This window comes from Bombus vancouverensis, chromosome 1, assembly GCF_051014615.1.
Source record: "Bombus vancouverensis nearcticus chromosome 1, iyBomVanc1_principal, whole genome shotgun sequence".
NCBI classification, from domain to species: domain Eukaryota; kingdom Metazoa; phylum Arthropoda; class Insecta; order Hymenoptera; family Apidae; genus Bombus; species Bombus vancouverensis.
This window is the reverse complement of record NC_134911.1, coordinates 14,497,607-14,511,217: the sequence shown is the minus strand read 5'-3', so window position 1 is coordinate 14,511,217 and position 13,611 is coordinate 14,497,607. Positions and strand designations below refer to the sequence as shown.

General features: G+C 37.1%; 2 protein-coding genes and 1 long non-coding RNA gene across 4 annotated transcripts; 1 reads left to right on the top strand and 2 right to left on the bottom strand.

Moving 5' to 3' along the window:
* Window positions 1-5,145: 5,145 nt before the first annotated feature.
* Window positions 5,146-7,736, bottom strand: yellow-g2 (L-dopachrome tautomerase yellow-g2). The gene is made up of 2 exons (XM_076620340.1): window positions 6,232-7,736; window positions 5,146-5,783 (listed from the first exon to the last, which is right to left on the bottom strand). Exons 1-2 carry the CDS (start codon window positions 6,856-6,858, stop codon window positions 5,160-5,162), a joined length of 1,251 nt encoding a protein of 416 aa, XP_076476455.1. The 5' UTR covers window positions 6,859-7,736; the 3' UTR covers window positions 5,146-5,159.
* Window positions 7,737-7,836: 100 nt separating this feature from the next.
* yellow-g (L-dopachrome tautomerase yellow-g) lies at window positions 7,837-9,703 on the top strand. The gene is made up of 3 exons (XM_033327359.2): window positions 7,837-8,507; window positions 8,988-9,402; window positions 9,477-9,703. Exons 1-3 carry the CDS (start codon window positions 7,875-7,877, stop codon window positions 9,701-9,703), a joined length of 1,275 nt encoding a protein of 424 aa, XP_033183250.2. The 5' UTR covers window positions 7,837-7,874.
* On the bottom strand, window positions 9,590-13,535 carry LOC117153370 (uncharacterized). Of its 2 annotated transcripts, XR_013058864.1 has the most exons (4): window positions 11,668-13,535; window positions 11,410-11,588; window positions 11,152-11,310; window positions 9,590-9,727 (listed from the first exon to the last, which is right to left on the bottom strand). It is a non-coding gene; the product is annotated as an uncharacterized LOC117153370 (long non-coding RNA). The 2 variants fall into 2 exon arrangements; XR_004463588.2 differs by lacking the exon at window positions 9,590-9,727 and having other exon boundaries at window positions 10,732-11,310.
* Between the last annotated feature and the right edge of the window lie 76 nt (window positions 13,536-13,611).

Genomic DNA, 13,611 nt, shown 5'->3' with positions numbered 1-13,611 from the left:
TGGCGCACCGGTGCGACTATGTATCGGAGATACCATACTTGATTTTAATCACGGCATTCATCGTTTCGTTCGCTCTTTAGCTATAGCCCAACGTGTACTTTAACTACAAATCGTGTAAGATGAATTCGATCGATTGGAACAAACCGTTTCACGGTATCAAATACGATAGAACAGTTTGCTTTGTCTCGAGAATAATTCTTGCCTGAAAATATAAATCTTCGTTTAATCACGCGAATAGGATTTATCGACGTGCTTTGCAAATTTTACGTTCATTTTACGTGTATATATTTCTTTCATTTTATTCTATTCGCGAGAATAGAGAAAAAAGACGAAAGAGGATTAGACAGCCGCTATAAATGAATTCAAAAGACCTCGTAAAACTCAGATTTATCAGAAAGTATCCGTCGATTGAAGTAACGTTGAACAAGATTCGCGTGCCAATTTCTTAAGAACAATTCCAACAAAACGGATGCGATAAGGCGGCCCTCGTCAGTCGATTCCAATCAAGACTAAAAGAAATTACGGGGTACCAAGGTAAATATTGCGCAAGAATTGCCCGCGTCGCTGATCTATAGCCGCGAAGAATGAAGCATTTTAGGGTTACGCAAGATGTTCGACTTGAAATATCATGGGAATAGCTGAGTGCATAGGGTCGCAAGAACTCCCACGGAAAAACGGAAGCAACGAAATCTTACTGTTTCCCTTCCATCGTGATTGATCATGCGAAACAGGGCGGATGTTCGATAAACGATTACCAACGACGATCATTTGTCACTTCGCGTGATTCAGAATCGTGCTTGGCATTATGTTCCCCAGGAGAGCGTTTCATTTTTCTAGAACGTCTATTATCCATCACGTATCGGATTTCATACTTTCAAATGTAACAAGCTGAGTTTTAAATCCACCAAGGTTCTGTAAGCTTGAATCCTGCAAAATATTATCGGGGTTAATTTTGAGTTATTTGGAGATTTTTACGATCAGACTGTCAGACGCAATTTTCAAGATTCGCAGAATGCTACTTGTACTTTTCGCACAAATAACCGCAGTCCAGTTACGATCGTGCGATTGATACTGTGTGCCAGTTTGTTACGACCAGTAGCTTCGTAGCGTATCGTTGTTTCTTGTTCGTAAAGAATATGTAGAATCTATGAACAATGTGCTACTGTAATGTTACAGTCGAGTGAAACCGCGAAAGTGACAGTAGATAAATGATTTGTGACTATTAAAGGTCAGGTACGCGTCGTTTTTGCGAAATCATTCGTCTCTTTTCTTTAGACTAGCGACCAATTCCAACGTGGTTGTCTAATTATTCTAGACAACCACGATACCTAAAATTTTCCTCCGAATAATGGATCATTGGCGAAACAAATAGTCCAATCTATTATTATCAAATTTTGAATTGTTGTTTCGTTTTATGATTCTTCAAGAATCCAAGGCACCGTCGACTAAAACCGCTCGAAACCGATAATTCTCACCTTATCACCAGGAAACTGGCGAGGAAAACAATTATCTGCCGCGAGAAATCTGGACAACGTCTCGCTACTCGGACACTTTCGTTGCATAAGTCGTTTCACGTTCAGATTATTCACAAAGACACAACGGTCTGCCCGCGCAAAAGTACGGGTGCTGCAAGGTTGTTTTGTAGGACTTGCGTCAAGCGATTCAATGAACCCGGCTCTCAGTGTGTTTCCATACCGAATTCATTCTTCTGCAATACGGAACAGCGTCGCATGCACGCATACGTGTCCGTCTTGGAAAGTTCGAATGCGGTTGCTCGACCATGTACACCATTGTCGTACACATTCTGAGTTACGAGATCTTTTGCTGAATTCCACTGATTTAATTTCGCTTATTTATTGAGTCGTGCCACGCCTCAGTTACTCGTGTCGGTGAATTTTTGGAAGAAAATTTTTTCCCATAAAGGAATTTTTTTATTCTCCGACAGATTTCTCATGCGTAGAACGAAGTCTCTTTTTGAAGACGGTGTTTGTAAGGTTTTGCAAATTAAGAGAATGGAAAGGAGCTAACGGTAAAAAATAATAACGATAAATAAAATAAATATATAATTTGAATTATCCGTTTTAGACTTTCGTCGTTTATTTTTTACGTAAAAGAACTTCTGTTGCTAGAAAAATTAGATCGCAGATAGATACATATTTTTTTTTAATATCGATAATTTTTGGCAAAATTTGTAAGGAATTTAAAGTTTGGGACGTTGCAAAAAGCGCAGAGAGGGAAATAAAAACTCGATCATTCATCAGATTAGTACGAGTAGAATGATACTCTGTTAATTCGTTATATCATCACACAGTGCTAATCATCGTATAATTCGAGTAACGAGGTTTGAGTAATTGCCGCGTAATCGTTGGATTCTATCAAATCTAATTAACGCCGACATTCAGCAGATAAGAAAGAAAAGAACAGAGGGAAAAAATGTTACGGTCGATTTGTTGCGAAAAATTTCACGCTTCTTGACTATCGCTTGAAAAATTGTTCCATATTATTATACACACACCTTCTGATTTGTGTTGAAGTTTCAATTTACAAAAACATGATCGTCCGTTTAGTAAGCGCGTGTCAATCTGTCACGATCAAGATTTCAAAATATCACCCTTAATGCGGTCGGTTCGAAACGATTCGATCGGTGGTACAAAATGGTTACATTGCACGCTCGGATAATCGTATGGTCAAAAATCGAAACTCGATCGCGATCTTGCACGCAATCTTTTGTTCCTTATTTTCGAAGGTATTTGTACTTAAATTTATATTTAAACGTAAGTTTTCAAATTATTGAATTTCTAGACTTGGATTTTTCAATTTTTGAATTTCTAAACTCTTTAACGTAGGCTCTCAAATGTTTCAACTTTTAAGCTTTTAAATTTAGAACGTAAAAGTTTTAAATTGAGATGTGGAAACTTGAAATTTTAGTAAATCTGAAACCAAACGTACGATAGAATTACTTAAATGTAAAATACAGATTGCTATTGACACGCGACGTATTGGACAAGACACGGTGAACGACAGGTTTAAATCGCGCTGGACCTGTTCCGAAGAAACGATGAAAGTGGAACACCACACGATTCTAACTTTTTTTCTATTTTTTGATTTCTAGCAACCACAACAAGCTATCCTATTGAGGAACGAATCAAAGATACCAAATTTAGAAGAACTCGAACGCTGTTACCTACGTGAAAGGAATTTGTAATATTTATTCGCGATTTCCACTTAACTTTCCAGCAATCAGTATTAATTGATAGTTTCAGTCATCAAATTACGTTTCTAGGAATTTTTGATGTCGTTTGAAGAAACTTAAGTATCTCGTAGTATTCATTTGTTATTTCAAAATACTTATTTCATTTATGTTACTATCTATTGAGCTGGCAACTAAGTGATTAGGTGATAATGACAAAATCCTCAATCACATAGTTGTCAACGCAATAATTTACTGCATTATAAAATTGTATAATCTGTAAATAAATACGCTTAATAATAGTTGACGTGGAAATTCATAGAAAAATCCGCATGAAAATTACGTAGCATGGTGAGTAGCAAATCACCTCGTCAAGTGAACTACAATTACGTGTCTTCGTAGAGTAGTAGCTCCAGTAACTATCATTTTTTTCTCAACCATGGTTGGAACACGTTTCGACAGCGTGCACGCTCATACACGTCGCAAGAGGCTAATTAAACGAAGTCGTGATCCCAGCAGACCTCTACGCGTGTCATAATAAGAAATTCTGATGGTAATCGTGCACGCTATACCACCCAATTAGCATAAACGATATCGTTGAATTTTTATTTAATTTATTGTGTCGACAATGATTAGAACTGAAAGCTTTGGAAACCTAGAAATAGAAAAATAATTAAAATGCCAAATAGTAAAATTTGTAGAAACGATACAAGGCCGAGATATTCAACGCTTCAACGAATAAATTCAACGCTGAAAAAATACTTTCTAGGCTGGTTTTATTGGATTTATGCGTATTAGCTGTTGTAAATGGTAATTAATAGGAAAGGCATAAAGAGATATGGATTATTTTATGCGTAACAATATATGGAACGAGCTTTCACTCGGGTAGTTGCAATGCAGGAAACAAATTCAATACCGTATATCGATTTTCATGGAAAGCCGCGTTTCTGCTTTGAAGAAAGAGTTTCGTTCTTTGCAGAAATGTGATAACACGTTGTGACACGCGCTTTCCAATTCTTTTTATTAAAACATTTATGCAATCGTATTGATTGTAAGGGAATTTAAAGATAGTCGTAAGTGTTAGGTTGCCTCAAAAGTTTCTTTCATTTTACAAAGAAACAATAGATGCAAGACATTTTTTGTTTTATATTATTTATCGTATCTATCATTTTATATACATAGTTCAATAAAATAATATAAAACATATCGTGCGTCTATTATTTCCTTTTAAAACGTAAAAAACTTTTGAGACAACCCAATACGTATGTGCATAATATTTTGAAATATCATAATTTAAGAACATTTCGCGACCAACTGTTATTATACAATGGTCTCATTTACCTATAAATGTAACTGTGCAAATCTTAGCGCAGTTGCGTGACCTGATAACCACAACTGTTGGCCAAATGTGACAGCTGGAAAAAATATTAAGTTGCATACGCGTTCTATTTTATCTTTTCAACGTTCCAGTGAATTATTGCCCGTTCGATTTAGAGGAAACGTTTCTTGTTGCCGACTAACGCCGACTAATCATGGTCGCAGCAACGAAGGAGTGATTGTAAGAGAGAAAGGTTCCGTTTTTTCCGACGAAGTTCCTTGGTACCGTTGCATTACAGCTACGGGATACATAGTCAGCCTCACGAAATGATTTGCATCTTGATTTATAGCCCTGTTTGACGCAAACGGCCGTAGAAATGACTGCTGGTGTAGTTTTACGGTATCGATTTGAATCGACAGTCGAACCGTATGCATAAATATTTTTAATTCCTTTGTTTCTCTTTCCTTTTCATAAAAATGTAGGATCATCGAAAATCTACGAACATTTCAGTCGATCTCTGCAGAACTATTGAACGTTAAATATTTCAAGACGAGGCAAGGCTAAGAATAAAAGATACGATAAATAGAAAAATAATATATTTCATTAGAATTTAATTTATTTAATGCTAAACCTACCCTACGATTCTCAACGTCACATAACATTCAACGCCTGTGTGGCACCGCATCCAACCGAGCCTTGCATATAATCAGGAAAGTTCGATTCAAGCACTCGCATCCTCCCTCTCGCGTAATCCGCAACCACATGAGTAACAAGGGAACATTCGGCACTGGTGTACACCTTGTCGAAACATCGTGAAACAAATGGATTGACCGCGTCCCATCGGTAAACATCCGGTTCGCCTTCGTACCGGAAGAAAAGGGCGCTGCCATTGTCCGTACCCAAGAAGATCATCTTCTTCGGTTTCATACCAAGATCGTGGATCTTGCCATTCGCAGAACCACTGCGTAGATGTTCCGTTCTGATGGAGAACAAACGGCTACTGCTTAAATAAGTGAAGATCAAACATGTGCTCCCGTCTGAACGTCGGAGAAGCGCAAGATACAAAACGTCTCTTCGGGTTGTGCCCATGGCGACGGCTTGGGGCAAAACGACGCGGTAGCCTCGACCTAGAGTGACATCGTAGACGAGGATGGCTCTTGACGCAGCGTCTGACGCATAGACGAACACTCTGCCGTCCTGACTGTAATCGGACACCAGGTATTGCAATCGGGACGCCGAACTCGTCAATCCAGTCAGGTCTACGGTCTTCACTAACTGCCAGAGAAACGATGGAAGAAATAACGAGGTAACTATAGGATTTAACGACATTTCCCAGTTTTTGGAGACGATTTGAAAGATAGCTGAATATTGTCAAATATCAGGGAATGGAGTGGAAAGTGGTTAAAAAAGTGTGAAACAGTTAGAAGGATAGTAGTCAACCTCGTTAATAAATACTACGATATGAGATTTGACGTAGCGTTGCTCGAGCTAGTCGATAATTTATGCCATACGATAATAAACTTGAAACTTCTATTTTAAAGAATGCAAATCTGTTCTCCGTGATAACGTAATGCAATCGACACTTAACTAGACAGATAATAATAATTATAATCCATTCGCTCCTATTGGACTGACAAGCGTAAAAGTAGCCACTTTGTTTACGCTAGGCGAAAGTATTAATAGGATTACACAGAGACATTATAGATTAGCAAACGACGCTTACCTTGCCTGTGACGACGTTGACAGCGAGGATTTTTGGCGGACACCTTCGCATAGGTTCGTCCAAAGTGTTCACCACTCCAGTATCGAGAACCCAGAGAATGTTCTGAGGATCCAGATAAATGTCTACCACGTTCTGTAGTGCCGTGCAAGTTCCTTCCTCCTGAAGAGACCAACAAGGATAGGGGACCAGGGTTGCTTCGCAGCTTTGGACATCCTGAGAGATCTTCGCCAATGTCACGGGAATACCAGCCTTGTACCTACATCGCAAACCGGTTTGTTCGAAATGAATTAGACGTAATACCAATAGTCTTACCAAAGACTCTAGCCGATTCATCGAGCAGTTTCCTGAGTCTGAAGCATCGAAATTACAATTCTTTGACTTGTACCTGGGAAGGGCCACAATGGCGTTGTTGGTATACAACGCGACCCTGGTCGCGATTACGTTTTTCGAAATGTATTTTCCACTACTTTTGAACATGTTCTTGGTGGTGGGACAAGGCCACTCGAAGTTTCCACCGGTCCATTTTATGGTTTCGGGTAAAGTCGCGTTTCCACCGTTCGTTATCGCAAGAATGACCACAATGGCGGTCGTCGTAAACACAGAAATAAATTGTCTTGCGATGTGCATAGTATTCTTTATGGAGACTAAACTGAAGAGTCTTTAAAATTACGCCAGTTATATACGAGGTAATGTGTTCGCCATGTTGCGAAATACAGGAAGAAATATTTTGCATTTTGACATCCCTTAACATTGTTATCCTATATATCGAACCCGGAAGATTCGTAAATGATCGGATGTTTAATAATCGTTTTACAATTAATTGTCACGATGATTGACCAAATTAGTCATCGGTATATCCATTAACTAACACTATGATCGTGTCAGTGTTATTTAATACAGCTTGAACAACTTCAGAATTACATATTTGTCACGTAATTTTGTGTAAACTGGTGTATGCAGGAGTATGATTAATTTATTTATAAAATTCTTATACGAAGGAAGGAAGTTCATCTTACAAGCGAAGCTTCCTCGTTCATTACTCGCTGTTTGGTAAATAACTTCGAGAATACGCTTCCTTGTTGCTCTCAAGAGTTCGTGCCGTCTCGCTCCGGGCGGAAGTATTGCGACAACCGGAAGAACACGCTACTTTATAAATATACAAAGTGCACATGATTAATTGCTGCATAGGGTTCTACGGACAGTTTGTATATAAGCTGCATGTCAGATATAAGATTCGCGTATTCGAGAGTTTGTGTTGTTCACATCGTAAAATCGCGTAAGTCTTTATCTCATCCAATTAATTGATTTTCGATTTCAAGAATTTAAGCATTTCATGTTTCTACGGCGTCATAATTAGGCTACGAATATTTATGCAGATCTATATTTTTGCTTGAACGCGACTAAGCAAATGGAACCTAATCGGAAATATTTCGTTCATTAAATATTGTAATAAATACATTGCAATTTAAATAACTTTTTATACTTTTTGTGTATTATGTACATCCTACGCGTTCTACGTTCGTACATTTTTACACCTTTGAAAATTTTCATAAATACAGAAACATCCGCAGTCTGATTCTAAATATTTGAGATTTTCGTGTGCAAGTGTTTTGGTCGGTCTCTTATAAAAAGAAGCTACAACGATGACGAAAAGTCAGGATAAAGTTTCTACCGAACACAATTGCTCAGAGTTTCGAACAATTTTAATATTTACTCCCCGTATTCTTTTCTCTTTTTTCACTTCCCTTTTACAGTCCCGTAAATCATTTTCTACGAGAAACGATAGGATGAAAAGATTGATCTACATCGTCCTTTGTCTAACGACCGTAACAAATATTGTACCGCCGAGTAACGGTAAACCAGTGGTGCCAAAACCTTTGATCCTCTCAGGACTTAGCTTAAATTGGCCATGTCAAAGTACGAAGAACATTTACGAGACAAGCGGTCGTTACATCACAAGAAACGTGATCGCTACCAGAGCACAAATATACGAAGACCAAGCGATCCTAGCTCTGCCACGCTATAAACCAGGAGTACCATTTACTTTGGGTGTTCTTTCCATGAAATCGCAAAGTTGCGAGCCAAAGGTAGCCCCATTCCCCTGCTGGGCAATTCAGGAAGAAGGAAATTGCCAGGCACTGCAGAGTGCGGTAGATATAGTTCTGGATGTACAAGATATCTTGTGGGTTCTCGATGTTGGAATCGTCAACACTTTGGAGCAACCTGTACGTAGATGTCCTCCGAAGGTCGTTGGAGTCAACGCCAAGAGCGGGAAGGTAAGTGGTAGTTTGATCGTTGATCTAGGTCAAAGATTGTGCGAGAGTAGAATTAGTCTGTTGAGGTCGTCTGGAGATAAAATTCCAGATTATTGTGAGATATTATGGACATGAAGTTTAGGGTTAAATATACACTTGTTGGAAAGTAGAATCGTGGTTGACGATAGGATCGTTCCGAATGAATAGAATGGCAGTTAAACATAGTAGAAAGTAAAATTCTGGTTAATTAAAGGGAGATTGGAATCTGAAGCTACAAGTGCCTGATATGATTATAAGCCTCGACTTAATTAAAAGTTACCGAGACATCTACCGAGCCATGCGTTACCTAATAAACGAAATTACATTGATGTTTATAACATCAGTTAGCGTCTCTTTAAGGTAGCAATTAAGGATCGAATCGTTGGAAGATTTCCACAATCTTTGAAAATGGCATCATCGTTAATCCATGATCCTAAAAAGAGGAAATATTATCGATTTCAGGTTGTAAAAGTGATCGACTTGAGCTCGTTGGTAGACAATACCTCGCAGCTCCAATACATGGTCATTGACTACGCAGAAGATGGTCAAGTCTATGTGTACATTTCTGACGCTGGTACCGGTGCCATCATCGTTTATAATGTCACGACTGATAACGGATATCGCGTGGTTCTTCCATCAGCAGTGGCATCCAACACAGACAAACCCGACGTCCTATACATGGCGCTCGTTAGAAGGAAGAGCTGCGGATCGGTCGTCTATTTTACGTATCTAGGCTCCAGCAGAATGTTCGCGGTCAAAGCAGTGAATCTGAGAACAGGAAACGCGAATGGATCCATAGTAGACATCGGCAGAAAGAAGAACAAGATCGTACTTCTGGGCACTGACAATGGATCTGCCATCTTTTTCAGAATTAAGGGTAAAGAAATTCAATTAAATTAAATTAGATTTCATTTCTAAACCTTATTTATGGTATTTTTATTGTGTTTTTAGGTGATTCCAATATCTACATGTGGAACACCGACACTCCTTTCGTCCAAGACAATTTCCTTTTAGTCGAACAAGCTGGAGAGTGTCGACTACCAACGGGAGTTATTCCTGGTTATAAGGATCTAATGTGGGTGATCGAGAGTAACTTCCAAGATTACATCGAGAATTCCGTCAGCTGTTCCGGAGCATCGGTGGCTATCCATCCACTAGTGAGTTCTGCCGGCGAATAGTACTAAAAGCCGGAAGCAACGCGCCTGAAACACCACGGTTGCGCGTTATATTATCTTAACTAATATCGTTAGCGATAGCGTTTGAGTTGTAGCGGAATATTAGACACAGTTATATCTTGACGTTGTTCAAAAAGTATTATCAATTTGATCGAAGCTTTGGGAGAGAAACGGAATAGAAAATTTTAGGAAAGACTATATACTGTCGATGCTGTCGAAAGGGGTTAATCTAGTCATAAAACGCTTTCCTTCGAGCATCCTGTACAAAGTGATTTAATCTTCGAGGAACATCGAAGCTGGACAAATATCGACCAGTGTCAAGTAAAAAGCTTCGCAGGCCGTTTTCTAAATGGCCGTACGAAACGAAGCGAATCTTACTGCAAAGAAACGGTAATACCTATGTAAACATATCATTGTATTTTTCGTCGTTTTGTCACGTACAAAAGTATCGTTAATAATTTCCCTTGCATATATGAATGCACTGAAATTAAGCTTGACAATGTCGTGATTGAAATTTCCTTATAAATTCATCTCGATGTCACGCAAAATGTGAAAGGTATATAAGAAAGTAGATAAACACGTTAGCACAGTATGGAATTAAATCGTTAACCGAGATATTAATACAGTCCCGAATAGTTACGTCAATTCCATTCTAATGGATAATATTAATGTGATTAGGGAAAATTGTTCCACTTGAATTAGTTTCTAGTGTCGATGTTTCGCACGATTGTTATATAGTTATTAATTTTCGGCAATTATTTTCCGACGACTAGCTTAATTTTGTGAGTCCAACATGTCTCTCATATCAATCTAATGCGATGACAGGCGTTGATCGTTCTAGCCCGTGTTACATAATGAATTCCGACTATATGTACACACATAGCATCTCATTAAATCTAATTATTCGTTTACCGTTCATTGAGTACAACACACATTATCATAATTACTCGACATGTTGACCAGGTTGAAAACGTTTATTAAATGTGTTTTATTTCTTAAAAATTATTAATAGTTATTCAAGCTAGGAAATATTATTCAGTAAAAATTAAATTATTGATGTGTGATTGAATAATTATTATTACGATAAGAAACGGGAAATTCCTTCTAATTTAAGACCAGAAGGTGTAATCAAATGATTATTTTATATAATCTGCTTTTCACTTTTAAATTAGATTTAAATTCATGAGAACGAATATTTTTCAATTTATATGGCTCTCGACTTAAGAGGCACTGACACGAAAGAATGATTAGTGTAAGGGCACCACGAATATCATAAATTCTCTTTTCATACTTTTCTGGCTATCTACAGCATAGTCGCTTGTGCAAGGGTAATTCCGATTCTGGACAAGCATGGAATAGCTTTCAACCAGAAGATAAAAGAACACAATTTGCTTTTCCAAAAAGTCGATTCGCCATGAAAAACGTTTCAACGTATTTAAGAAATGAGCTACTTTTAAAAGGAGTTTAACGTTCCACCGGCCCTTTCCGAGGATATGAAACAACAAAGTCCATCCTTGACGTCACAAAAAAGCCCGCTGGATGCGTCCACTTTGGTACCATGCCAAATAGTCGTTGCATTTCGCCATTTCTGCTTTATCGTACGATGTCAGCTGCAAAATAAAATTAATCTTTCTAAATTAATTGTAACATAAAGTGTAAAAATATAAAAATGATAATATAATAATAATAATAATAATAATTCTACGTACGAAGTTAGGAACTAAAGTATTTCGTTCGTTTCACGCTTCTTTTAAATCTGTGTTAAACGAACCGAGAGTATTGGAACCAGTCATGTACAATTATGAATTCTTCCAAGAAATTGTGAGACCTGTACCGAAAACATGCGACACGTCTGACCAATGGATGATTTTTTATCCTCTTCCGTTCCCTAAAACGAAATTATTGCAGATGTGAAATTTCTCTTTTTCTTAGAAAAGAAGATTGTTCCGTTTCTTCCGTTCATTTACCTGACATGATTGACACAGTCGGTTCTTCTTCAAGATATCCAGTATATGTTTTACTTGCAGAATAACCGAGGACGGAAGTTCCTATGTTTCATAATGGAACATTAATTAAAACAGCCGACGGCATCTTCAAGATCGCATTAATTAAATTAATTAAATTAATTAAATTAATTAAATTACTTAACTAACTTGAGAAACTAACTTTAAAAAAAAGTATTTTTATACATAAAACGTAGTTAAGAAATACCGCGAAACAAAATTTTTTCCAAGTTGCCGTATGTCACGCGTTGGAATAAATGTTTGCTTTTTAAACGATGAATGTCTTATTCATTTTTTAAATGTTAACTATTGTCAGAATACATATAGATAAAATATAAAATGTAAGAATATATTGTTCACTAGCTAGTTATTTTGTTTCAAGTTATAGATAACAATCTTAGCTGAACAAGCGAAATTATTTGGCTTTTCCAATAACCATAGACATCGTTCAACATAGACATCCAATTCCATGACTGATCGAAGACATCCATCGTTTACACGTTTATTATGAAAATTAGACGCGAACATTTTATTGATATTGAGGAGAGAAAAGCTAAATTCCGGCCAAATCGTTTCCTTTTCTTTCATTTCATTTTTTCATTTCATCCCCATTATCCGAAATGTCTTTTTGTCGCCATCTTGATACCAATATGAAATTTTGTTTTATATCTTTCTTATTATGAATTTAATTACTATTAATTAAATGACATATATAAATACATAAGATTTTACGAGCAGATAAAATGTGTAATATTAAGAAATGTGGATAATACGATACCTCTGAATCACAAAGAAAACACGACCTCGCCAGATGGCGAATTTCCAGATAAAACAATCTTTTTATAGACTCATGGAAGCAAATTGCCGACAATTAATTCGTGGAATGGAAACAAATACGAAGGAAGAAAGTATCGCGCTGTAAAATATATAATCTGTAGAACGATGAACGATCATGGTGAAAATTGATACGAAGAATATGAGTTTTGCAAATGGATCGACGACTTGAGACTGTATCGTTTCTGAAAGAGCGTCAGCAAAAGTGGAAATATTTGCAGTTTGCAAATCAGCATTCTATGAAAATCGACGACGAAGAGGATGTAAGTCATCGTATTAAGTTGTACATATTAGATTCTTAAATAAATCTCAGCATGGAATAGATTGAAATTCATTACTCTATCACTAGATTTGTGATTTTTACGACCCACCATAATATTTTAGAACAATTTGTACATTTTCTTAGCTAAATTGTAAGCATACACAGTTGTTCAACAATTAACCGTCAAATATATAAATCTAATATGTTTTTACAAAGACAACTCTGTTTTACCTTCTAATATAAGATTACGTTAAAGTATTGTTTTGGTTCAATTATTAATTTAATTACTTACGTTATTTTATACAACAATGTCCATAACTTGTATTTAATGTACGGTTGACTTCCATTTATTTGAACCTGCTGTGCGACAAGTACTTATTTCTTTACTATGTACTTACAATTTTCCATTCATGCAATAGTAGTAGATGTTCCGATAAATGAATTCAATAACCAGAAGTTTATCTATTCGATCGTTGACTAATGTTTTATTTGCCATTCAAACGAATAACATGCATACATAGTTAATTACCATAGGTAATTACAATCGTAGCGACACAACGTTATAAATTGTAGAGGGCATGAAAAGCACTATGATTTTTTTCGAGGTCGGTATTTCAGAGCGTGATACACGAAACCTTATCGATGTCACGTCTATCATGTCTTTAGTCAATGCCAACACTTTGACTAACGATGGTATTGGTCACTCTCGTCAGGGAGCGCTTCAGTCGCAAACATAATACATCTACCATCATCCATTTCGTGTAGTCTATGATCAAAGCATCATGAAATCGTGGAAGCCTGTGTGATAAAGG